Below are 27,265 nucleotides of genomic sequence, written 5' to 3' on the forward strand. Positions count from 1 at the left end.
CTATATTTTTATTTTTTTTAAAGATTTATTTCTTTTTTTTTTACCAGGACCAGTGCTGACACTGTGTCGGTCCTGAAGAGCTGTGGTCAGGAGTTTTTAGGTGAGGCTACGGCTTGAGCCTAGTCCACGAGGACGGACGCCGTCAACTAGGCCGAAGCCCCATGGCCTCGCCTAAAAACTCCTGCCTGCAGCTCCTCATGACCGGCACGGTTAGCATAAAAAAAATGAAATAAAATTGAATCGTGAAGCGAGGTGGGTTTTTTTTTTGTCGCAGATTTTTTTTTCTCCTTTTCTTTTTTTTATTTAGAAAATCGCCCGGCTCTACTGTAAAGATTGTTTTTGTTTTTAGTTGTGGCTCCTCTTAATGTGTATCCCTTCCACATGCTGTCTGTAGGTACTTGCCTGCCGATCTTGCAATGCATTTTTATTTTCATTCTATGACAACTCTACTGACTCTCGCCCAGAAAAATTCTGCATCTCTTAATTCCCTTATATTCACCAGTTGGGCATTTTCTAGTCTCTGGGTTGGATGCCCCTTTTCTTTAGGAATATGAAGATCACTCCCCCCACACTTGGTTATCCTTCACAGAAGGTAGTTCTCGCCTAGTGTGGTGATGGGGAACTCCATCCTAGAACTTCTAATTTCTCATGCTGTTGTTTAAGCCTTGTGTATCTTCCTAAAACCTTGGCTTTGCACTACTTGGGTAATCCATTTTTCAGGAAGTTGCGATTTGCCATTTTCTGTGCCTTCTCATTGCCCACACAGAGCCTTCCCTTGTGTTCAAAGAAGTTATTGCCCTGAAAGGAACCTTCTTTTCTGTTAACCCTAACACCCATAGTTCTGCCTTGGCTTCTCCTGTATTATTTCTGGTTTACTCCACCTTTTCTTATTCTTTATGGTGATAAAGCATCCTGGAAGCCAAACATTGCTTCCCTGAAGCTATTTATCACCTTCTGAAAATGGGGTTCTTTGGTTTCTTATAGCATCTTGCATCGGTTCTTCTCAAGAGTTGCACTGCCTATTTTCCTGTTCATGTTTTCTAAAAAGTTTTTTTTAATAGTTGGCTCTGCTGATCCGTGCTGCTGTTAACTGTTTAATTGGGTCTGTTGATGCTTCTTGTTTGTCCTGCGGGCCTGGTGTTGCAGTTTTTTGGCTGTTTTTGTTTACCACCCCTCGATTTATTGTTTAAAGGTGTCCCACAGTTTAAGCATTTAGTTCTTGCATCCTGTACTGTACGATTAAGATGACAGGAATTTTAATGTACCTGTAAATTTCATATTTTGGTATACAGGTACCCTCCCCTCTTCCTCTGTGATCTCTCCTTGCTGCTTGCTACAAAAAAAAAAAAATATATATATATATATAACGAACGCCTCAGAGTGGGTAGGGTTAAATGGGTACAATGGGTCCCGGTTACCAACAAAGCTTTTGCCAGTGTCCAGTCACCTGGTTACTCATGGTTACATTTAAAATTTTCTTTTACTGGAGTGACAAAATGTCCTTATGTGTGATGTCTGGATCTTTTGCAAATATCATATCAACTCAAATTAGGAATTGATCATGTATCTCGAATGAACAAAACCCATGTTTTATATTCTGAACAACTTGTGTTTTTTTTTTTTTTCCTTTTTTCTCCTTCAGATCAATGGAATCTAACTCTGTCACAAGAAAGGAGTCAGAGGAAGAAGATGAGAAAGCTTCACTGGAAAAGGAGGCTTTCATGTAGGTGTTTTCTTAAAGTGGTTCTAAAGTCCAAACATTTTGCATGTAGGTAAAAAATGTTTAGGTACCAATATGGCCCCTCCGATCCCGGCCCCTTACTACGTGATCAGCTGTCAGTCATTGACAGCTGATCACGTGATGTTAACAGAAGATCGGTAATTATTTTTTTAATTTTTCCTCGCTGATAGTGTGAGGAGAAAAAAAGTCGATCACAGTCTTCTGTGAAAGGGACATCGGTCCCAAAGAAGAAGAGGCGGTGCCACTTATCAGTGATATCAGCATCATCAGCGTACATCAATGAAGGAGAAAAATTACCCGTTTGCAAAATTTTATAACAACATTTTTGGTCTTTTTCTTTTTGTTTTTATGTTTGTTTGTTTTGTTTAACAAAAAAATAGTGATGATCAAATACCACCAAACGCTCTATTTGTGGGAAAAAAATATTCTTTTGGGGGCTGTGTTGCATGACCGCACAATTATCATTCAAAGGGAGACGGTGCTGAAAATTGTTCTGAGCGCGAAGGGATTCAAGTGCCAAGTAAGCAAGTGGTTAACTGGCGAGCCAGTATATTTTTCTTCAGTACGGCCATGTTAACACCTGTGTGATTTACAGGAGCTTTAGGTGGGGTGCATTACAAACAAGCAGGATTTTTTTTTATTTTTTTTACTCTTACATGGGCTTTCAAAATTCACATTATATAGATTGCAGTGGAAAGGCATCTAAAGAACACTACACCGATGTGAACCCAGCCTTAAATTTACTTTGTTGTAATGCAGAGAAATACATACAATAATACTATATTAAAGTTTATAATATTACTATCCCTGTATTACTACTATGGGATTTTTGGTGCATTTCAAAAGTGTTCAGAAATATTTTAATTCAATATTTCATTAAGGTTTTCGTACAGCCATTTGCCTACCTTTTGGCGTGTTAAGAACACCTAATAAATCTCTTCCTCTGTACTTCAGGTGTGTCTTGGAGACTGCCTGCAGTTCATCTCCCCTGCTTGTTCACTTGCACAGCTCTGTGAGACCCAATGTGTGTAGAAAGAGGAGCTGCTGATGCTACGATCAGGAGCCAGTCAGAAGCATTTATCATTGAATGATTTCCGTGACAGCCAATCACAGTGACCATTCAGTGTGTGTATTTTAGCAAAAGTAACAGTAGCTGTCTTATCTTCTCAGTTCCCTGACAGACAGTGATTTGTTAGATGAGAGGGCTGCAGCTAACACAGATGAGGGTTTATTGTATGCACAGTTTTCCCCATACTTGTGTTTAAAATATTGCTGGTCAATCTTGAAGAAAATGTAATTTTTTTCTTCTTCAAATTTTTACTTGTTTTTCCCCTTTAAAAATGCAAATAAATTCATAGAATTTCAGGAAGACTGTAAGATCTCAAGAAAGCCCTGTTTGTCTCCCCAATAAAATGTATCAATTCTGTATCATAAGTAATTACAAAATTATAGCCTCATGAATAGCCACATAGCTGAAATGTGAAAATATGGCCTGGTCCACAGGGGGTAAACAGGTGTGAGCTGAAGTGGTTAAAAAGAGAAAAACCAGTACAATTTTTAGTAGCAGTAAATTGGTAGTTCTGCCAGGAGTGTAAATAACTGAAGAAAGGATATATAGATCAGGCAAACGGTACACAATCTGGAAGTGTGATCAGTTATTGACTCTAGAGCGAGGGGAGGTGGATAGGGTCAGGGACAATTCACGGATTGCCTAACAATCTACCAGCCTAACAGTCAATCGTATACATAAGTTGGGTCAGCAGTACAAAGAAGAGAAAAAAAAAAGAAAAGCAGATCATATTAGCACTGTACATTTTGGATGCATTAACCAAGTTGATCACATAGACATTTTTTTCTAGCTGCCAACCTCTCTATCTCGCACTGAAGATTAAGGTCTGCTTTTGTGCTAGAGATGGAGGGGGCTTCTGATGTTTTCCATAGTCTGGTGATATTTAATTTTGCTGCATGCAGTAGGTGTATAACAAAAACCTTCAAACTGGTAAGAAGTTTCTCTATTCTAAGTTGGAGTAAGAGCCAGTGATGGACTTGGGGTTGTGGGGACTTGTGAAATTGCAGAGATAAAGGAGAATATTTGTCTCCAGAAGGAGCTCGGGATCTGCGAAACCATAGAAGATGCACAATGGTACCTACACTTCCACAATTTTTGTCCAAGTAGTGGTGTTACCCGGATTGATTTTTGAGAGGCGGTAGAGTGTTAGGTACCACCTGTGTAGGGTCTTTAGATGGGATTCCCAATGGTTGGAGCAGTGTGAAGTTACATAAGTAAGTCTAAAGGTGCTTTTCCACATTTCAGGAGTCACATTAATATTTAGTTCTTCTACCCATTTCCAGAGGGAAGTAACTTGGTAGTAAGGACGATTATCAGCTGTGTATATTGTGTAAATACCATGCTTAGGGTAGAACTGATATAGCGGTTCAGGTTTGTAACCACTGAGGGGAGTTTAGAGGCTTTAAGGAAGTGGGTGATGCTCAAATATATATATATATATGCTCAAATCTGTGTAGGTATCTGATTCTGGAAGGCGAAATTTGAAGGTTTTCAAAGAGTGGTTGGAAGTGAGGTCTAGTATGGGGATGGATCCCGTGTGTCTTCCAGTGTTTGATGCTAAGATTTGTCAATAGACCGGATGGCTCTTTGAGGAATCAGGAGAGTATGGGAAAGGTGGTCTAATGATGCATCATAAGTAACCCTTTTCCAGGCTAGTAGGGAAGCCTTAATAGATGGTGAGGTAGTCCTCGTTGGGAAGCCTGCAGAGGTTAGCAGGAGAGTATCTAGGAGGTTATGTAGGTAGGATGAGTACTCCATGAGTACTCCATAGATGACCACATTTTAGGGTTGGGTGCTAATAAATCTGGTCCAAGATCGATGCATAATAAGTGCTAATGTGGTTCAGAAATATTTACACATTATATGTGTACCTGTTTATGGTTGGTAGGTGTTCTGAAGCCACATGATTGGTTGTAATGGTATCAACCATGACCTATTCCTTGATAAGCTCTCTAGCTAGCTTTATCCTGGTTGAGCACAATTCACTATAGTAATTCCTTTTTGATATTATTTCTGTTATGAATTCCTTTTCTTCCAGTGCCTTAGAATACCTGCTGGACAACAATGCCGACCCTTCACTTCGTGATAAACAGGGATATGCTGCTGTTCATTATGCAGCTGCTTTTGGCAACAGACAGAACTTGGAACTAGTGAGTCTCTACTAATGTTGATCACCTAATGCTAGTATATCCTTGTATTTATGGTGTACAACTCCACTCTTTATTCCTGATGGAAAATGTCTGTGTACTTTAGCTCCTAGAGATGTCATTTAACTGCCTGGATGATGTGGAAAGCACTGTACCAGTTAGCCCTTTGCACTTAGCTGTAAGTATGATATTTCTCTTTTGACTATTATTATAATACTGATCAGCTGAGATACATTTTAGGGCCTGCAGTATATTTCACACAGTAGCTCATGGCTAAAGAATGGCTCATGTGATTTGTTTCTTTTAATACTGCTATGCTCTGCTAGTAAAGAATTGTTATTTATAATATATATTTTTTTCTAAACAAGCGTGTTTGTACTGAAGTGTAATGAGTTCTCAATGAGCTGCACTTATATATCACCCAAACACATATATATATACAATCACACAGTGAATACTCCATAAGGTTCAATAAGGAAATAAGTCCATCTGGCAATAGCAATGAAAATACATAGTGGAATAAATGTGCTGTGGGGGACGGGGGGATTGGAATTGGGCTGCAGCATTGTAACTTGTTCCCAAAGGTGAACTTCTCCTTAAAAAAATAAAATTAAAAAAAACAATTTGTTCAGTCATGTTTTTGCTGTGCACAAAAGTTTTGCCATTGTCGCACTTGTAGAAAAAAAGAGTGAACTACCGCGTTAAAAACTAAAACTTCTGTATAATCAAAATATAGCTGCAGCTCGCTGCGCAATTAAATTAAACTAAAACATATAAAAAATATTACACCAAATAATCACTATAATAAATGATTATTATAATAGTGTATAATCCGTGATAAATAGTCAGTCCTCAATTCAGGAGGATGATGGAAGATTGTATCCAAGTCCAGCGAAATTTGTGAAGGTGATAACTTAATAAAAGCCTTCTAGGCAGACAAAACACCAATGCATGTGAACCTACACCACACAATATATGCGCTTACCAGAAGACCAGCAGTGAAAAGCCTTGTATTGTGAGATCAGCATCCGGACATCAGACCAACAATGGCAGGAGTTGACTGTGAGTGCACTGAGACCAAAAGGCTACCTTGAAGGAGAAATACAAGGGAAATGCCATGGTCCATGAAAAAATAGGATTTTTTGTACTCCCCGTAAAGTCCTTTTCTCTGTAGTTAACCGACTGAAACAGCTCCTTTCTTACACCATGGGGTTGTTACGCCACCTTCAGGAGAGGACTAGGCAGAACATGTTAACCTGTTATAATAAAACTAGAACTTTCTAGTTCCTCCCAAGGGGCGGTCCCTTAGGTAACAACCCCTAAGCCTGCTACTGCAGCCTCAGGTTTTTTTTCTGCCTAGTGAAGGAGAAGGACCTAGGAACCCTGCGGGCCCATCGGTCCGTGGATTTTTCTGCAGAAGTTTTTACCTTTTGTACAAGATTAAAGATCCTGTGATCTGCTATCAACAGCCGGCTGGGTGACAGGCTGGATACCCTTATCCTTGTAGTCTCCCCAGCCTGGCCAGCGAGCATGTGCAGACCAGAACTCCGCCTTGGTTCAGCCACGACATGCCCCTCAGGCTCCAGGGGTGGGCGTAATGCCCCGGGTTACACATATGACCGGGCTACTGATGTCTGCGTCAGTGTGCCAGGCCAGCAGCCACCCCGTACTGATCAGCGAGTGGGTCTGCGATAGAATGTCTCCCAGCTCTTCAGGACTGGTAAGTACAGCTCTCCCTGCCTCGGTGGGGCTGAGCAGCTGGGCATTCCCTGGGAGGTCGATTTGGGGGTCCCTCGCCTCCCTTTCTTCTCTTCCTGTCCCTATCTTCCCTCCCCCCTCTTCCCTGTGGGGGATGCTGCATGGGCTGCTGAGCGGTGTGTGTGTGCCATAGACAGACTCTCCGGGGGGCTCTCACCTTGGGGGGGGGGGGATGCACTGGATACGCCCTGGATGTGTGTAGGTCTCTCCCCTGAGGTGTCTGGAGGCTGTGTCTGCTGATCGCTGTAGCGCTGTTTCACCGCCATTTCTCTGCCTGTTTTTTCACTGTTCCTCATGGCATACAGTGCTCTGCGGCCATTTTTGGTGTGACAGGGAGCAGCATGCTCTCTCTCCATTTCTCTTAGATTCACTGACTGACACAGCTCCTCTCTGTAACAAAATGGGTTGTCAGCCCTATCACTGGAGATACTAGGCAAAGTTGTAACACACCACTTCAGAACTTTCAGTTCTGCCCAGGGGATGGTCCCTAGGCTACAACCCCCAGAGCCTGCCCCAGCAGACTCCGTTTTTTTTCTTGCCTAGTGAGGAGATAGACCTAGTAATCCCTGCGGGCCCATAGGTCCGTGTTTTTTTTTTTTTTTTTGATGCAGAAGCTTGGCTTTTTGTGCAAGATGAATCATCCTGTGATCTTCTATCAACAGCTGGCTGGGTGACAGGCTGGTTCAGTTATCCTTGTATTCTGCCCAGTCTGGCCATCGAGCATGTGCAGGTTGCAGCTACGGCTCGGCAGGCCATGACATACCTCAGCTCCAGAGGTGGTCGTGAGCTTTATTCTCCGGGGCATACATATGACCGGGCTACTGATGTCTGAGTCACAGTATGTCAGGCCAGTAGTCTTCCCTGTACTGATCAGGAGTTGACTACATGGAATGTCCCCCAGCTTTTCAGGACTGGTAAGTACAGCTCTCCCTGACTCCTCTCTTCTCTCCCCTGTCCCTAACTCCCCTCCTCTTCCCCCCCCCCCCCCTCACGGGGGCTGTACATGTGCTGAGCGGTGTGTGTGCGCCTGGGCTCACCTGGGGGTTTAGCTGTACTGGGTGCCTGGGTCCTGCAGCTTAGTATGCAAGGGCCCTAATTTTCCGCTCACAAACTGCTTTTTCGTCCGCCCGGGGGTTCGGTTAAGCATCCCCAGCCCAACAGGATGACTTCTGAAGGACAAAAGCGTCCCTGGAACCGCAAGCCTGCAAAAGTGCTACCGCATGAAGGGTCACCTTCGGGAGTTTGCAGCCCGGTGGGCCTCTCTGCTGTCCGACCAATGGATCTGCGATCTGATTTCCTCAGGCTACAAGACAGAGTGCCTCTCTTGGCCGCAAAACAGATTCTTCCCCTCCAGCATACCCGTACTCCAGGCTCGCCGGGAGGCCCTATTGGGGGCGGTAAGGGACCTGCTGAGTCGTGGGGTGATAGTACCTGTTCCAGAGTCAGAACGCTTCCAGGGCTTCTACTCCAATTTTTAGTCCCAAAAAGGAAGGGGTACGTCCAATCTTGAACCTAATAGCCCTCAATTACTTTGTAAAAGCACAGAGGTCAAGAATGGAATCAGTTTGCTCAGTAGTTGCTGCACTCCATCAAGGGGACTCCCTGGCGTCTTTGGACATCCAGGATGCGTACCTGCACATACCCATATGTCTTCGTCATCAGAGGTTTCTGAGATTTGCAGTTGGGGAAGCCCATTACCAGTTTGTGGCTCTCCCCTATGGTTTTGCATCAGCCCCCCGAGTCTTTACCAAGGTATTGACTCCTGTTTTGGCATGGCTGCGACAAAACGGGTTTGCGATCGTAGGTTACCTAGACGATCTCCTCCTGAGAGCATCTTCCACCTCAGAGTTATAAGTGGATGTGACAATCACCATGCAGACCCTGCAGGAATTTTGGTGGCTGTTGAACCTAAAAAAGTCGGTGATTGTACTGACACAGCGTCTGGAGTACCTGTTCTTACTGCTGGACTCCATGGACGCAAGAGTTTTTCTCCCTTCAGACAAGCTGCAGACTCTCAGAGCCGCAGTAAAACTGCTGATGAACCGCAGGTGGTCGTCGCTACGCTTCTGCATGCGAGTCCTGGCACTCATGGTGGCCTCCTTCGAGGCAGTACCTTATGCCCAGTTTCACACCAGAGTCTTGCAGAAGGAGATTTTGACAAAGTGGCACAAATCTCCATTGTCCCTTGATCGGCAGATTCAGGTGAGCCAGTTAGTCAGGGATTCCCTATTCTGGTGGCTGAGGTCCCCGGCACTTCGGTCCAGGAAGTCGTTCCTACCTCTGAAATGGACAGTGATCAGAACAGACGCCAGCCTAAAAGGCTGGGGTGGAGTAATGGGAGTTCTTTCAACCCAGGGCCTCTGGTCAGTGGAGGAATCCAAGTTGCCGATCAATCTGCTTGAGCTGAGAGCGAACAGGCTGTGCCTCTCCACATGGTCGATAAGACTTCGAGGGCGTCCGATCAGGATCCAGTCAGACAACACCACGGCGGTGGCATACGTCCATCACCAAGGAGGAACAAGAAGCTCTGCCGCCGCACGGGAGGTTGCTCACATCCTTCAGTGGGCAGAGCGACATGTACCCGGGAGTGGAGAACTGGCAGATGGACTACCTAAGTCGCCAGATGCTGGTCCCAGGAGAAAGGGCGTTGCATCAGGAGGTGTTCAGGCTACTGTGCCTGTGATGGGGCACACCAGACGTGGATCTTCTGGCCTCCTGTCTCAATCGGAAGGTGCCGAGATTCGTGTCCAGGACAAGAGATCCTTGGGCAGACATATCAGACACGCTGCTGGCTCAGTGGGATCAGTACCATGCCTTTCCTCCGCTGAAACTGTTACCATGTCTGCTCTGCAGAGTGGAGACCGAGGGGATTCCAATAATACTGATTGCCCCAGATTGGCCCCAGCTTCCCTGGTACACAGACCTAGTGCGCCTGGTGGCGGACGCCCCATGGCGACTGCCGTTACGTGAGGACCTTGTGTCTCAAGGTCCGATTCTCCTTCCTGCTTTACCATCGCTGGTTTTAACGGCATGTCTATTGAGAGCCAGGTGTTGAGGAACCGGGGTCTTTTGGACTCGGCGATTCCAACTAAGTATGGAAATCTTCTTCTCTGTAGATATATCCTCGTACCAGGAAGGCCTACATCTCCATGTGTGAGACGAAAGGATGGGGTCCGCTCTCATTTTCTATATCCAGGATCCTGCTGTTTCTACAGCAAGGAGTATACCAGAAATTGAAGTTAAGCACCATTAAGGGACAAATTTCAGCTTTGGCTGTCTTTTTTTTTTTTTTTTTTTTTTTTTTTTTTTTTTTTTCAGCGGCCCCTAGCGGCTCACACTCTAGTGAGCACTTTTGTTTAAGGGGTCTGACATGTAGTTCCTCCAGTGCGCCCACCGTTGCCCCCGCGGCATCTGAACCTGGTGTTATTGGCGCTTCAAAAACCGCCATTTGAAAATATCAGATATCCCTCTGTTGACTTTCTCAGAAAGTGGTCTTTCTAGTGGCCATTACTTCAGCCAGGAGGGTTTAGGAACTGGCGGCTTTGTTTTGCAAGTTACCCTATCTGATTATCCACATGGATAAGGTGGTGTTGCGCCCGCAACCTTCTTTTCTGCCGAAGGTGGATTCGGCATTCCACATCAATGAAGACATTGTGTTACCATCTCTGTGTCCTAAACCGACACATCCTAAGGAGGTGGCCCTCCATTCCCTGGATGTAGTTCGGGCTCTGAGGGTGTATTTGTCTGCTATGGCTCCCTTTTGGAAGTCAGACTTGGTCTCGTCGGCCACCATTTCCAGGTGGATCAGACGGATAGTACAGGCCTACGCCTTGAAGGGCCAGGTGACCCCCTTTCCGTTCATGGCCCACTCCACCAGGGCAATTGTAACGTCTTGGGCCTTCCGACATCAAGCGTCTGTCGCTCAAGCGTGTAAAGCGGCGACTTGGTCGTCTGTCCACACCTTTACAAAATTTGCATTGGCTGATGCCTGTTTTGGCCGCAAAGTTTTGCAGGCGGCCGTGTAATTGCAATTGCTCAGTTATTTATTTTTTTTCCCCCTGTGTTTTTGGTAAAAACACAGTACCTTTTTAAAAAAATGCACTGTTGCATTTGTTACCGCAAGTTGAGGCGGTTTGGAGGTAGTGACTCCGAGATTGAGGAGCACTTTTTTTTGTGGGTAAAAGTTCTTTTTTATTCCCACACACAGTTTTATAATAAGGCTTACCTGTTGGTACCTGGAATATCTCCTAAACTTGCACAGTTAAGGAGATATTACACAGTCAGGTTGAAAAAAGACACAAGTCCATCTAGTTCAAACAAAACAAAATACAATCCCATGTACACAATCCTTCACCCACAGTTGACCCAGAGGAAGGTGAAAATATTTGCTGTATACTCTTGCTCTGACATCATCAGTGCATGCACACTGCAGAAACTGCCCGCTCGTTTCTTCAGGGCCTGTGCCATTATCGCGGTAGCCCCCAAAGCACCTTGTCTCCATGTTGATGGGGAAAAGGGCTTCAACCCCACAATGCTTGCCCGGGTATTGTGGGGGTCTGCGGGCAGGGGGTTTATCAGAATCTGGAAACCCCCTTTAACAAGAGGACCCCCAGATCCCGGCCCCCCTCCTGTTTTTGAAATGGTAACGGCTATTTCACAAAAAAGTTGTCAATGTTTAAAAAAACAAAAAAAAAACACAACTTGGGACAAGTCCTTTATTAAAAATGTCCCACGAAGTCCATTCATCTTCTTCTATGGCTCCGCCGACGGACCAAAAAAAAAAAATCTGCCTCCATGGGAGGCACCCACTGTCTGGTGCATCCTCGCAGGTGACAGTTCTTATATAACTATGGGCGGGGCCGCACGGGGACTTCCCAATGGCTTCCCCGTGGCGTCAGGGGGGACGGGGCCACTAGTTTACATACCCGGGTGACCCACCCCCTCTGACGCCATGGGGAAGCCATTGGGAAGTCCCCGTGCATTAGAGGGGCATGGTCACCCGGGTACGTCAGCGTGTGGCCCCGCCCTCAGTTATAGAAAAACTGTCACCTGCGAGGACACGTCAGACAGCGGGTGCCTCCCATGAAGGTGGATCGGTTGCGGAGGTTTTTTTTTCGGACCCTCAGAAGAGCAATAGAGGAAGATGAATGCACTTCGTGGGACGTTTTTTAATAAGTTGTCTTTGTTTTTTTAATATTTATTTATTTTTTAACATTTTGACACTTTTTTTTGTGAAATGGTATGGGTACAATGTACCAATTAAATGGGGCCAGGATCTGGGGGTCCCCTTGTTAAAGGGGGCTTCCAGATTTTTATAAGCCCCCAGCCTGCAGACCCCCACAACCACCAGGCAAGGGTTGTGGGGATGAGGCCCTTGTCCCCATCAACATGGGGACAAGGTGCTTTGGGGGGGGGGGGGCTACCCAAAGCACCCTTCCCATGTTGAGGGCATGTGGCCTGGTACGGTTCAGGAGGGGGGGCACGGTCCCCCCCCCTTCTTTTTCTTGCGGCCTGCCAGGTTGCGTGCTCGGATAAGGGTCTGGTATGGATTTTTGGGGCGACCCCCACGCTTATGTTTTTTAATTTTGACCCAGGGTAACCCTTAAAGTCCACACTAGACCTGAAGTGTCTGGTATGTATTTTGAGGGGGACCCCTATGCCATGGTTTTTTTTTTTTTTTTTTAATTGGCGCAGGGTTCCCCTTAATATCCATACCAGACCTGAAGGGCCTGATATGGAATTTGGGGGACCCCCACGCAATTTTTTTTATTTTGGTTCAAGGTTTCCCTTAATATTCATACCAGACCCAAAGGGCCTGGTAATGGGTGGGGGGGGGGGGGGGGGGGGGGTCCCTTGCCAGTTTTTTCTTTTACAAAAGTTTTATTAACAAATAAAACATAACAAGAATATCCAAATGGTTGCTGGTTACAATAAATCTCCATAACAGAGAGGAAAAAAGAAAAAACAAATAAAAAAAAAAAAAATTCCCAACAGCTGAATATTACATGTTTAGCATGGTGTACAGCAACATGAGTACTAAGAAACGATGCAAAACAAACGCACCCAGAATGAACAATCACATAAAAGTAAATCAAAAGGACATTAATGAAAGTATAGTGCAATCTGTCGGGTTTGACTATTACCAACCATCATAACCAGCAAGACAAATGTGGGTCCTTCCCAAACTAAGTCAAAGGAAGGAAAGCACATATAGACCAGAGAAAAGAAGTAGGTTAGAAGCAAAAGACAGAAGAAGAGTAAAGACGACGGATAGAAAAGACCAAGAAAAAAAGAGGAGAGAGAGTCCGTTCCACGAAGGGGGGGGGGGGGCGCACAGAACCCTTAGATTGACATCAAGCGACCATCAAACCTGGAGGTCGGGTTACAAGATATCCAGGGACTCCAGGTTCTAAGAAATTTGTTGTGTGTATCAGAGGTTAAAGACGTTAGTTTCTCATTAACCATGATGTCATTCATGCGATTCTTAACTGCTTCAAAACTGAGTACAGGAGTTTTCCAAGAGCGGGCAATGGTCAATTTTGTTGCATTAAAAAGATGTTGGGCTAATTGGCGCTCTGAGCGAAGAAGTTCTTGGATAGGTTTACAAAGCAGGGCTTCATATGGATCTCTTTTCAGGTTGGTATGAAACATATTTCGTAGCAGCGCGTAGACCCTAACCCAGAGTCTACAAACTTTTGGGCATGTCCACCAAATATGTGCCATAGACCCTATTGTCAGACAGCCCCTAAAACAATGAGGAGAATAAGAGGGGATAAATCTCGCTAGTCTGTCGGGCGTATAGTACCACCTATAAAAAACTTTATAAGCATTTTCAAGAATAAGGACATTCCTTGAACTTTTCATGAGAGTTAATGTCATAGTCTGCCAGTCCTCCGGGTCCAGCCGCCTCGCCAAATCCTTCTCCCACTGAAGATAATATTTGCTTACGGGGGGTTTGCTGATAGAAATGATAGAAGAGTATAGTAGGGATATAGTCCCCGGGGAGTGAGGAGTAGCCCTGCATATCTTTTCGAAGGAGGTCAGAGTGTACGGAGTAGGCTGGGCCCGAAGGAGTTGCTGGAGAAAGTGCTTAATTTGTAGATAACTATAATGTTCCCGCAAAGGAATGTCATGGGAAGAACGAAGCGTTTCAAAAGAGATTATTTTCATTGGGGTAAGCAGTGAATGAACATCTATGAAGCCCCCATCCGCCCACCAAGAAAACTGACCCGGATTATCACAACTAGGGGGGAACATTGGGCAGTGCGCCAGACGTAGTAAAGGCAAATGGGAGGATATAAGATTTGCTGAATATTTTATCGAGTCCCAGAGGCGTAGCGAATGGACCATACATGGTCCAAGCCCTTTCGGGCGCTTCGCTGGAGGAAGCCAGGGGATGGACGAGATGGGAGTAGGGTGTGAGTCAACCAGGTCAATAGTGGCCCACAATGGCATTTGGTAGTTATCGTGAAGGCGAGTGATTGGGGCTATATTCGCCGCCAGATAATACGCCCGAAGATTAGGGACCGACAGGCCCCCCTCAATCCGTCTGGCGTATAATGTCTGTTTGTTAATACGAGGGCGAGAGGACCCCCATATAAATTTCAGAAGCTTACGCTGATAAATTCGCAGTATGTGAGGGGCAATGGGGATGGGCAGAACCCTAAAAAAATACAATAACTTAGGAAGATAGGTCATACGGACCGCGGTAATTCTGCCAAACCAGGAGATCGGGCAGTGGGACCAAGAGGACAGCAATGCATCTAGTTTGCGGAAAAGAGAAGGAAAATTGGCCTGGTACAAACCGTCATACCTAGGGGAGATATGAATACCCAGATAGGGCAATGAAGGAAGCCATTGAAAAGGGGAATTTGCTTTTATAGAGGCTAATTCTAGAGATGAAAGATTGACCGACATAGCTTTGGACTTAGTAGGGTTAACTCTTAGACCCGATAAGGACGCAAAAGTCTCTAAGAGAGAAAACAAGTTAGGTAGGGAAAGTCTGGGTGAGGTCAAAGTTAACAAAATATCATCCGCAAATAGCGAAATTTTATGTGGAAAACCCGCCACTTCAATGCCCTTGATGTCAGGATGTGAACGGATCGCCTCCGCTAGAGGTTCCATGGCCAAGACAAATAGTAGGGGCGAAAGTGGGCAGCCCTGACGAGTGCCCCTTCGAATAGGGAATTTGGGTGATTCAAACCCATAGTATTTAATTTTGGCTTGGGGGGCGTCGTACAGTGCTGCCAACCAACGCAGAAATGAAGCTCCAAAGCCAAAATGGCGAAGCACGGTCATAAGATACGGCCAGGATAGCGTGTCAAAAGCTTTGTTCACATCTAGCGACAAGAGCATAGAGTGTAATGATCGGCTATGGGCGATATGCTGCAGTTGAATAATTCTCCGGATCGCATCCCCAGCCTGTCGCATCGGAACAAAACCTACTTGGTCCTTTTTAATTAGGCGGGGAAGGAAAGAATTAAGACGATTAGCTAATATTTTTGTAAGAATTTTCATATCTATATTAATTAGGGAAATAGGACGGAAGTTCGCCCAGGAGGTATGGTCACGATCAGGCTTCGGTAACATCACTATATTAGCTGTGAGCAACTCCTGGGAAAGGTTCCGCCCATTCTTAATGGAATTGTACATTGCCGTCAATGGGGCTGCCACCACATCGACTAGCTTCCTATAGTAAAGGGCCGTAAAGCCATCCGGGCCAGGACGCTTCCCAATTTTTAGATCCTTAATACATTGCCTAACCTCGGATTCACAAATATCACGGTCCATAAGGCCTTTCTGGGCACCTGTTAAGGAGGGGAGTGTAACTCGCTGGAGAAATTCTGTCCTATCTTGCTCCGATCCAGAGTCCTGGGCGGAGTACAGAACAGAAAGTCTATGGCGGAACTCATCCAGTATACGTACCGGGTTACTCGTGAGTTGATTATGTCTAGTGCGCAAGGCTATAGGAGCTGGTTTAGAATCAAACGTCCGTAATCTCCTAGCCAGCATCGCAGTGGGTTTATTTGCTCTGGCGTACCAGCGTTGACGAGACCAGCGCAAGGTACGTTCAGCTTGATCAGTCAAAGGTCTAATTCCATGCGAGCCTGGTCCAGGAGCTTACGGTTAGCACGAGAAGGGGTAGTTTTAAAAATAGTAGAGGCAGAGTCCAGGCGGGACTCCAACTGCCTCTGCTACTTTTGTCTTTCTTTTTTGCGTTTCGACGCTAACTGGATAATACGGCCCCTTAGAACAACTTTGTAGGCTTCCCATAGGGTCACTGGGGAAGAAACCGAGGCAGAATTAAGGCGAAAGTACTCAGTAGACGCTTCCGTTAAACTGTCCTGAATATCTCTTAAAGATAATAACGAGTCATTCATGACCCAGGGGGATGGTTGCGGATTATGCAATAAAGACCGACAAACTACTAACAGGGGATCATGGTCTGTCCAGGGAGCTGCTAAAATAGACACCGACTCTACTAAAGGAAGATGTTTTCTATACATGACATGATCGATTCTGGAGTGTGAGTGGTGCGGATGGGAATAGTAGGTATAATCCCTGCTTGATGGGTGGCATTCTCGCCAGAGATCTACCAAATCATGGGAGCGTAATGAACGGGAAAACGCTTTAGCTGCCGAGGAGGGGGCCAGCTTGTCCGAGGGACATTTATCCAAGGTTGGATTTAGGGCGACATTGGAGTCTCCCGCTAGCAATAGGGTCCCTCTCTGGTGCAATGTCAATAGAGCACAGATATGGGAGAGGAAAGGGCCTGGGTTAGAGTTGGGGGCATAATAAGTCAAAATAGTAACCTCGGTGTCCTGAATGCTCCCTAAAAGCAGGAGATACCTACCAGCGGGGTCGGCTATCTGTCTATCACAGCGAAACGGGACTGTCTTACGAAAAGCAACCAAAACTCCCCGTTGCTTGGTCTGACCATTGGCCTGGAAGACTTGGGGATAATGGGAATCAAAATATTTAGGACAGGAGGTAGAGGAAAAGTGAGTTTCCTGCAAACATGCTATGTCAATACGTTGTTTTCTAAGATATTTAAATATTTTAACCCTTTTCTGTGGCGAGTTCATACCTTGCACATTCAGAGACAGCCAGTGTAATGTCATTTTGCGTATGGAAAGGGAGGCTTGATATATGCTCTGTGCGCCACCCCCCTGGACTCTGGGGAAAGAGGAAATAGAACAGGAATAGGAAAGCCCAGGAGGGCCAAGAAGGAGCGATAGAAGAAGAGAGAAAACAGAGACAGAATGGAGCCGAGAGAAGCTCGGAAGAGAAATATAAAATGAAGCAATAATGCCACTAAGCGTGGACCGGTGGGTCCAACCAAAGATCGGCAGTTGGGCGGGACCATGATCCCACGCAAGTACCGACACAGGAGGGGCGCAGTGGTCCACCAGGCCCACCCGGCATATCTAAAAAAAAAAATTTATAAATATAACAAACATGAGCACCAAAAAAAAATAAAAAATTCACAAAACGTGTTATTTTGTCAGACACAAACTGTTGAGACTAAAACCAAGCCTGGTAAACAAAAATAGAACAATGTAATAATCACGAACTCCGGTAATAATTACAAGAACCCCGTGACAATGAACCAGTTAGGAGAACCAATATGAGCCCGGGGAGGTGACCGCCATCCGAAGACGGAGGCGGCCTCAACCCCTAGTTTGCAGCCATCAGTCATATTACATTTGATAAACTGTAAAGTGGTCCCTTGCACCTAAAAGATAGTAACCAGTGGGCCCCGAAGGAACCCGGGGAAAGTCCACCCCGCACACAAAAAGAAATCAAAATAGAGGGTGTCTACCCCTCGCCAAAGGGCACAGTGCCCACAGCATGCCCTCCCAGAATTGCTCCTGGAGCATAGGGCATGATAGGTAATAACCGCACATCCAAAATAAATTGGAGGTAAAATGTAGAGAAAAATAGCAGTGAACTAAGTTACAATGCAACAAAAAAACACAAAAGAAAAAAAAAATCCGTTCACAGTGCAGAGCAGAAAAATGACCAGGTCGTAGGCAGAACAAACGTCATCCTGTAGGGACATCCTGGTAGCGTTGAGCCTGAAGCGATCGCAGGGCCTGGGATCCCTGCAGAGAAGCCTGTGAAGAAGTGCGGGGGGAGTGCCCCTGTCTGGTGCGGGAGGACGATACAGGTGGGTCACTCTGAGATGGAGGGAGATCCAACTGTAAGTCTTGGAAATTACGTTTCAGGTCGGACACAGAGGAAGCGTGAACTTGGTGTCCACGATATGTAAAAGACAACTTGAAGGGGAATCCCCATCTATACTTTATGCCTTGATTTTGCAGAATCAGTAGGTAAGGTTTTAAAGCTCGTCTCTTGGCGATTGTTACTGGAGACAGATCCGTGAACAGCTGGAGGGAAAGATTCTGAAAGCTAAGGTCCTGACGTTCTCTCGCTGCCTGCAGGAGCCTTTCTTTCGTGCGATAGTAATGCAACTTAATAATGACATCCCTGGGGGGGCCTTCTGTGGGTTTTGGGGCCAAGGACCGATGAATGCGGTCAAACTCCAGCCGGTCGACAGGAATCTCCGGGGCCAACTCTTGGAAAAAGGCCGTGGCCGTACCTTGCAAATCAGTAATGGCCTCAGGGATCCCACGGATTCTCAAATTATCCCTGCGGGCTCTATTTTCAGAGTCCTCCAGCTTATCCCGCAGTCCCTCTAGCTCCCCAGTCAGTCTATCAATTTCCTCCTCATGGCCCTCTAGCACTGTTGTAGTTAAGTCCATCCTTTGCTCAAGCTGGTTGGTGCGATGGCCTATCTCTTTAAGACCTCGCATGAGGTCGGAGGAAAGTTTCCGTGAGGCTACTGAGATTTCATCTCTCACTATGGACCTGAACCTGGTTAGCATGTCCTCTGAAGTCTGTTGATCAGGGCTTACCAGATCCGAAGGATACTGTAGCAGACTGTCAGTGGGCGATGCAGGAGCTGCTGCGGAGAGCCTCGTGGTGTCATCTGGCTCGGGAGGCTCCGGCGCCATCTTGCCTTTCCCTGCTGCTGGTAGCATTTTGTGCTGTTTGGGGGTCTTCTGCCTGCCCTTCTGCGAGCGGTGCATTCCCGCGGGAGCCCGCCGGTGTCCGGTGCCTGAGGCGCTTATCGTCGGGTGCCTAACCCGTAGTGGTGCCGTGCTAGCCGGGTGTGAGACGGCTGGTGACGCGGAGCGCTAAGATCAAGCGGCCATCTCGGCGATTGCGCGCATGCGCCCCCTCGCCAGTTTTTTCAATGACTTATCTGTACTGCTGGGACTCGACAATTCATTATAGCCGCTAGTAGTTTTAAATGACCTTTTTCCTTTAGAAATATCATTTTGTGCAGGGACTGTTCTAAACACAGGAAAAATGTGTGCCACTTTACAGGCATACTTTAGACACCCCCCAGGTACAAAATAAAAAATAAAAAACACTTCAATTCACCTTAAGCATTATTAAAATCACTGCTCCCGAAAATACGGCTGTTTGTAAAACTTTTTTTGCCTTGATACATCTCCCCTGGGGCTGGACCCAGGTCCCCAAACACTTTTTATGACAAAAACTTGCATATAAGCCTTTAAAATTAACACTTTTGATTTTTCATGTTAATGTCCCATAGACTTTAACAGTGTTCAGGCGGCTTACGGATTTGCCCTGAAAGCCGCATATTGTTCTGTGTTCGCAGAACATCCGAGCAACCAAAGTTCAGCCGAACCATTCATCCATCCCTATTTACATCCACTGTATTGCTTCCATGCATTCATGTTAATTTTTACACTTTGAATTGTGCAGTTGAACTTGAGATCTTTTTTAACTTCATTGATTTCATATATACAGGCCTACTATGGTCACTATGATGCCCTGAAAACTCTAGCAGAAACGCTGGTGAACCTGGATGTACGTGACCACAAAGGCCGCACCGCTCTTTACCTCGCCACAGAAAGGGGATTCACAGAGTGTGTGGAGGTTCTGATGAGCCATGGGGCCTCTCCACTCATCAAGGACCGCAAAAAAAAATGGACACCATTGCATGTAGCAGGTTAGGACCTCAAACTGTCTTATATCCTGTAAAGTAAAATTTAAAGTAGCGATTTATATTCCCTAGTCTGGGAGTCAAAACATGTTTAAGTTTATTCGTAAATTTTTGTTTTCTTTTTTCCCCCCGAACGATTAGCTGCCTCTGGAAACACTGATGTTCTGCACCTGCTGATTGATAGCAGTGAGAGACTGGACATTACTGATGTAACAGATGCACATGGCCAGTAAGTTCTTTCTACTTTTCTAGTAGACAGCCTGGTCTGGCCAGTAAGACGGGGGTGGGGAAGCTCTTGGCTAATGATTCTGGTTAAATGTCAGGTAAGACACGTATTAACTGTCCTAATTTTCGGTCTTCGGGCCACAAGGTTTCTGTTGAATCAAGTTTAAATTTGCCTGAAGGCGGGGGAAATTGGTGTTTGGGAAGATGGGATAGAAGTTTGTATAATTTTATTTATTTTTTTTTTTTTTTGATAGCATGCTTTTGGCTAGTATGGGCCTACTTATGACTGCAGACAATAGGAACAGAATATAGTTGCCAACCGCAGTGAATTTTCAGTGTTGGTGTGTCTAACAAAATCGCAATGTATTGCAGCTTACCAATCCATAGATGTGTGGTGGCTGCATTAGTGTTTACACATTTTTTTTTTCTTTTTTTCCCTCTGAGGGACACTTCCTTTTCTAGGGTGACAATACTCACTGTACACTATTAACTGTTTAAACTTTTTGCGATTCTGCACTGCGTTGCTTTAACTGACAATTGCGCGGCTGTGCTTCGTGGCTCCCAAACAAAATTGACGTCCTCTTTTATCCCACAAATAGAGCTTTCTTCTGGTGGTATTTGATCACCTCTGCTGTTTTTATTTTTTGTTCTATAAACAAAAAAAGCGACAATTTTGAAGAAAAAAATATTTTTGGTAAAAAAAATCGCAATAAGCATATATTGATTTGTTTGCGCAAAAGTTATAGCATCTACAAAATGGGGGATAGTCCTATGGCATTTTTATAAAAAAAAAAAATTCACTAGTAATGGGGGCGATCGGTGATTTTTATTTTTTGTGACTGCATCATTTATGGCGGAAACATCAGACAATTTTGACATTTTTTGGGACCATTGGCATTAATACAGCGATCAGTGCGATTTAAATTGCATTGATTACTGTAAAAATGTCACTAACAGTGAAGGGATTAACACTACGGGGCAGTGAAGGGGTTAATATGTATCCTAGGGAGTGTTCTAACTGAAGGGGGATGGGACTGTGCAGGGAATCAGATCGCTGTTTATACTCTGTATGAACAGACAATCTGTTCACTGCTCAGAGAACCAAAGGGTAACAGCTTTTTTTTTTTTTTTATAGTTAGGTTGCTGCCTACAGTGACCAGATTTACTTAACTTTCATTCTCATCTTTTTTTTCTCAAGTTTTAAAAGATGAGTGTATTTCTAATTCTACTATTCTTGTTTCAAAAAGAACTCCCTTAATGCTTGCTGTGATGAATGGACATGTTGACTGTGTTCACCTGCTGCTGGAGAAAGGAGCCACTGTAGATGCTGGAGATAAAAGAGGAAGAACCACACTTCACAGAGCAGTAAGCAGCATTTATACACTCCATATTTTTATGGCAGAATTTGATTTTGGGTACTGACATGGTGTCTTTTGCCCCCTTTTGTAGTCTGTAACCGGTTGTGAAGACTGTGTGGGTGCTCTGCTGGACCATGATGCCTTTGTGCTGTGTCGGGACTACAAGGGACGCACTCCTATTCACTTTGCTGCGGCTTGTGGCCATGCAACATTGGTGCATGTGTACTTGCAGGCTGCACTCTCTACAGACCCACTGGATGCAGTGGTGGATTACAACGGATACACTCCCATGCACTGGGCTGCTTACAATGGTATAGTATACCCTGTTCTCTTATTCAGACTTGCACGAAATGGTAATCTTAATAATTTTAAGGATAGCCTTTTGGTGTATTTTAACCATTTCAGGTATTGTGTGTAGAAGGTGGCATTCTCATCGGGGGCAGCTTCAGCAGAAACTTTCTAGTTTTAGATATAGTCGGAAGGAGAATCTGTTTCATTCCTATCGATCCCTGTTTGGACAATTTTACCTTTTTGTACCTGAGGCACAGTACAAAGAATGTAGACATTAGAGTGAGGACATTACCCCCTTCAAAGATCACATTGAAATTGCTCCCTTAAGGGTCGGATTAGTTCTGAATGCCTGCCCTTTGCCAGTATATTTCCACTGTTTTTAAGGGCAAAACCCCCCACTTCCTTTGAGTCAGGGAGAAATTTTCTGCAGCCATATCTGAACTAGATAAGCTATTAAGGGGCTCTCACTGGCTTCAAACACCTGGGACACAAACATGGGTGCTCTCCTTTCCCTCCTCCCATTTAAGGGACGATTTGGCATTGTAGTAAATGCCTCAGGATGAGATAGAGGTGGAAGCTGTTGAGGATCAGGAATCCTGTGTATTCAAGTCTTCCAAGGAGGAATCTTGGAGTCCAGGGCTGTCTCAGACCCAGAAGACAACAGCTTCCTGGCAGTTGTGGTACTTACTAGCCTTAAAGTGGTTGTAAACCCTCTCGTATGCCCAGTGAAGTAACTGGCCTCAGATGATAGAGATTAACTACTTCCCACCCAGCCAATGTACATATACGGCCGGGTTGGAGCTCTCTCCTTCTGAATGGATGTTCAGGAATGTCCTTCAGACGGAGGGGGATTGCGCACGTTTGCCTGCGCATCGGCGCGGTCCTGATGCGCTCGTGTCACCCGGACACGAGGCATCTCCGTTCAGCAGGAGGGCTCTGTGATTGGCCCTCCGGATCACATGACGGCCGTGTCCAATCACAGTTGTCATGTGATGTAAACAAACAGCCGGTTGCTAGGCAATCGGCTCTCCTCTCACGTAGGTTGTCGCAGTGGAGAGCAGATAGCTGCAGCCGGCTGATGATCATTGAGTATAAGCTGTTTTTTTATAACTTTTTACTCACTGATCACCAGTCTAGAGTAAACACACATGTCCCCAAATTAATAAAAACACATGTCCCCCACATATGTCCCACTAAAATCACATGTCCCAATGATTATCTGCACACATGTCCTTGATCACCTGCACACATCTGTACATGATCACACAAACCAATTATTATACATTTAACAACTTTCTTTTACCAAAAACATGTAGCAGAATACATTTTGGCTTAAATTTATGACAAAATTCGATTTTATTGGATTTCTTTTTAAAATGGAAGAAAATGGTTTTTTTTTCCAAATTCCCGCTTGTATCGCAAAAAATAAAAAACAGTCATGAATAAATACCACAAAAAGAAAGCTCTATTTGTGCGAACAAAATGATAAAAATTTCATTTGGGTACAGCGTAGCATGACCGCGCAATTCTCATTGAAAGTTTAAGAGTGCCGAAAGCTGAAAATTGGTCTGGGAAGGAAGGGGACGAAAGTGCCCTGTATTGTAGTGGTTAAACAAATCCTCCTATGCAAGTTTTACTTATTTATTTGCAGTGTTCTCTTCCCTACACCCCTTCAAAAGGGCAGAATCATTTTAAAATCCTGAGTTAGTATCACAGAGGAGGGGACGGAGAGCTGCAGTTAGTGTGTGAGAGCTGACTGGGGGAAAGGCGTACACAACCCCCCCCCCCCTTCCCACAGCACACAGGAGTGAAGGCAGGATACAGAGCTGTGTCCTGATAAGACAAGCTGTGCTGAGCTCCTTCCTCCATCACAAATTTATCTCAAGTGTTGGGAAAACTTCTCAGAAGTGACACATGCTGATAACGGAGCACCGGAGAGAATCGACACTTAGAGCTTTGGAGAGAGATAAGTAAACACTACAGATATGTGCTCTGTCCAGACTTCATGACTGAGGTTTACAACCACTTTTAAGTTACCTCTGTCAGAAATCTCTTCCCCAAAAGTCACTGGTTTTGGTGGCTGACAAAAATTCACAAGACTTTTTTTCTATGCACGCTCACTCACAAACTTACAAGATGTTAAGTATACCTAATTGGGCTCATTTAAAGAAGATGGCTTTTCCCCTGCCTAAACATTTTTCTCACCAGTACCGTATATACTCGAGTATAGGCCGACCCGAGTATAAGCCGAGGCCCCCAATTTACCCCCAAAAAACTGGAAAACTTATTGACTCGTGTATAAGCCGAGGGTGAGACATGGCTGTCCATCCCTGTGTGTGTGTCCGTCCATCCCTGTGTGTGTGTCCGTCCATCCATCCCTGTGTGTGTGTCCATCCATCCATCCATCCCTGTGTGTGTATCCATCCATCCATCCATCCCTGTGTGTGTGTGTGTGTGTGTGTGTGTGTGTGTGTGTATCCATCCATCCATCCATCCATCCATCCCTGTGTGTGTGTGTGTGTGTGTGTGTATCCATCCATCCATCCATCCATCCCTGTGTGTGTGTGTGTGTGTGTGTGTGTGTGTGTGTGTGTGTGTGTGTGTGTGTGTGTCCGTGCAGCCTTGTGTGTGTGTCCAGCCTACCTGTGTCCCAAGCCTCCGTCCCGAGCCGCCGTCGTCCCGAGCCTCCTCCGTCCCGTGCCGTGCCTCCCCCGTGCCGTGCCTCCTCCGTCCCGTGTCTCCTCCGTCCCGTGCCGTGCCGTGCCTCCTCCGTCCCGTGCCGATGGATCGCCGCTCTTCTCGGCGGCCATTCTACAATTCAAAATTCCGCCTCCGCCTGTGATAGGCGGAACACTCAATTTCCCAGCAGCCTGTGTTCCGCCTATCACAGACATCCTCTCATACTCGTCCGTAGTATGAGAATGAGCGGATGTCCGTGATAGGCGGAACACTGACTGCTGGGAAATTCAGTGTTCCGCCTATCACAGGCGGAGGCGGAGAAGGAGGCGCGGCTTTTGAAAATTAATGTCCGCCGTCTGTCTGCTCGATACGCTGATCGAGCAGTCAGACAGCGGCGACTCGAGTATAAGCCGAGGGGGCACTTTCAGCCTCAAAAAAGAGGCTGAAAATCTCGGCTTATACTCGAGTATATACGGTACCTTATACAAGAGGTATCATGTAAGAAATGGGTCTCTGTTGATCCAGCTTTTTCTTAAAGCGTTTGTAAAAGGTTTTTTTTTTTTTTAAACCTGTTATACTTCCCTGCTCTGTGCAGTGGTATTGCACAGAGTGACCATGAACCTTCTCTTCTGGGGTTCTCACCACTTCAGAAGGGGGACAGTGCTGGATCAAGAGAGGACACTCAATGAGGGGGTGATACTTCCACTGGAGGGAAGCATTAAGGTAAAAAAACGTGTTCTGCCTTTACAACCACTTTATATAAGGCCCCGATAGTCCTAGTTGATGAGATCCTTGTTCTTTAAAGATGCCACAGATTAGAGGATAGAGTCCCTCGTTAAGGCACTCTTCTCGCTGCGGTAGCTACAGTGGGAGTACTAAGAAGGATCCTATGGCTTGAGTGTTGGTCAGTAGAATTTCTCTGTATAAAGCAAATCAAAAGGCTAGCCTTTTGAGCTTGGGTGTTTGGACCATTAACTGGGGCGAAAGTACATTCTTGCCCCTTAGGGTGACAAGCTAACCAGTGAGGACTACGAAATCCAAGAAGCGTTCCTTTTGTAACCAACCAATCAGGGGACTATTCCTTTTCAGAGTAAAGGTGTGCAGGGTTTTGGTGGTGGTATCGGTTGACCTTTGTGGACACCTGTACTCAAGAAGTGTCAAATGACTGAGTCTGCAGTGTGATATACAGAAGCTACAAACTAGAGTTTTGACGTGGGTTTTTTTTCTTGTTTTTTCATCCACCAAAAAGAAGAAAAAAAAGTGTTTCTTTGTAGCACTGTAAAGCAAGATTACTGCTGAGGGGAGATCTCATGGCTTCTTTTCCAATCTGTTCACGGTTCCCAAGGCAAACTGCAATTTTTGACCTTAACAGTTCTAAAAGTTCCAGAAAAGACAAAAATTCAGGTCACGGATATCAAAGAAGCCTACCTACACATCCCAGTTTTTTTTTTTTTTTTTAAGCCTCACTAGTGATTTGTATTGAAGACTGCCACATTCAGTTTGTGGCGTTGCCCTTCAGCGTGTCCATGACCCCCAGGATGTTTATGAAAGTGTTGGCTCTAATTCTGGTGTTGCTGAGGACCCTGGATTTCCCCATTGTGGGATACCATGTTGACCTGCTTCTAAGGGAGCAATCCATTCTTAAATGGTCATCCAGTGTTCAGACAGTACAAGTCCTGGAGAGGTTCAGCTGTGAGTACTGAGCCTTCAGAATTTAGTCTTTGTTCCATCTCTATGCCTTAAATACTGTAGGCAGAACTTACCGCTCTAGCCCTCTCTGTTGTGCACATCCCTGGCATAGAAAAATGGCAAGCAGGCTTTCTCACCTGAAGGCAGCTGAATCTGTGAGAATTGGGCTTTTCATCTGGAAGAGTTTAGAGATTTTTCTGCTCCAGATTTAATTGGACAGCTTTGTGTCCAGAACCAAAGATCCTCAGATGTTTGCTGTAGTTGTCCTGGTGATGCTTTGGGATCAAATTTCCCTGATCTGTGTATTCCCTCCGCTTCTTCAATGTCTTCCTAGCCTATTGCGCAGGCTAAACGTGGAATGCATTCCAGTGATTCTGAAGCCGTGGGCTCTTCGAGATCGACCAGGTTGGGTGTTGCAGGGCTCGATTTATACCACCCTGATTTACAGCTGCTTGGCACCTGGTGTGAGGCTTATATACAGGACATCTGGAAAGTATTTACATCGCTTCACTTTTTCCACATTTTGTTATGTTACAGCCTTATTACAAAGTAGATTAAATTCATTATTTTCCTCAAAATTCTACAAACAATACCCCATAATGACAACGTGAAAGAAGTTTGTTTGAAATCTTTGCAAATTTATTAAAGAGGAAGTAAACCCTGAGTTTACTTCCTCTTTCATTCCCTGCAAAGGTAAAGCATAATGGACTACTATGCATTGCATAGTAGTCCATTATGTGTCACTTACCTGACACAGGAGCCAGCGAAGTCACCGCTGTCCCCTGTAGTCCAGCGCATCCATCTTCTCGGTGGATCTTGCTGCTCCACCACTGTCATTCAGCGAAGCCGCGATGACGTCGCTCCCGTGCATGCACACGGGAGCCGCCACGCGCTGCGTATTGCCATTGACGGCGGCGTGCTCAGTGCGCTGCTGTCTACGGCGCATGCGCTGTAGACAGCGGTGCCTGTCTTTCGCCAAATATCTCCTAAACCGTGTAGGTTTAGGAAATATTTCTTGGACCTACAGGTATGCCTTAATCTGGGCTTACCTGTAGGTTAAAGTGTGTTGTAAGGGTTTACAACCACTTTAAGTGAAAAAATTTCAATGTACATAAGTATTCACAGCCTTTGCTCAATACATTTGTTCAGGCACCTTTGGCACCAATTACAGCCTCAAATCTTTTTGAGTATGATGCTGCAACCTTGGCATGCCTATTTTTGGGCAGTTTCTCCTATTCATTGCAGTAACTCTCAAGCTCCATCAGGTTG

At 45.3% G+C, this 27,265-nt stretch overlaps 1 protein-coding gene across 3 annotated transcripts in view; it reads left to right on the forward strand.

The window, feature by feature from the left end:
• Positions 1 to 27,265, forward strand: part of ANKRD52 (ankyrin repeat domain 52) — a 232,663-nt gene that overhangs the window by 168,983 nt on the left and 36,415 nt on the right. For all 3 annotated transcript variants that reach the window (XM_077483380.1, XM_077483382.1, XM_077483383.1), the window contains exons 15-21: positions 1,643 to 1,723; positions 4,849 to 4,960; positions 5,064 to 5,135; positions 19,559 to 19,760; positions 19,896 to 19,983; positions 21,227 to 21,344; positions 21,429 to 21,648. In XM_077483380.1, coding sequence (XP_077339506.1) covers positions 1,643 to 1,723; positions 4,849 to 4,960; positions 5,064 to 5,135; positions 19,559 to 19,760; positions 19,896 to 19,983; positions 21,227 to 21,344; positions 21,429 to 21,648 — 893 coding nt within the window. The remainder of the gene's footprint in view (positions 1 to 1,642; positions 1,724 to 4,848; positions 4,961 to 5,063; positions 5,136 to 19,558; positions 19,761 to 19,895; positions 19,984 to 21,226; positions 21,345 to 21,428; positions 21,649 to 27,265) is intronic.

This window comes from Lithobates pipiens, unplaced genomic scaffold, assembly GCF_037356315.1.
Source record: "Lithobates pipiens isolate NorthernLeopardFrog02 unplaced genomic scaffold, aLitPip1_a1.2 Scaffold_16, whole genome shotgun sequence".
In the NCBI taxonomy this organism is placed as follows: domain Eukaryota; kingdom Metazoa; phylum Chordata; class Amphibia; order Anura; family Ranidae; genus Lithobates; species Lithobates pipiens.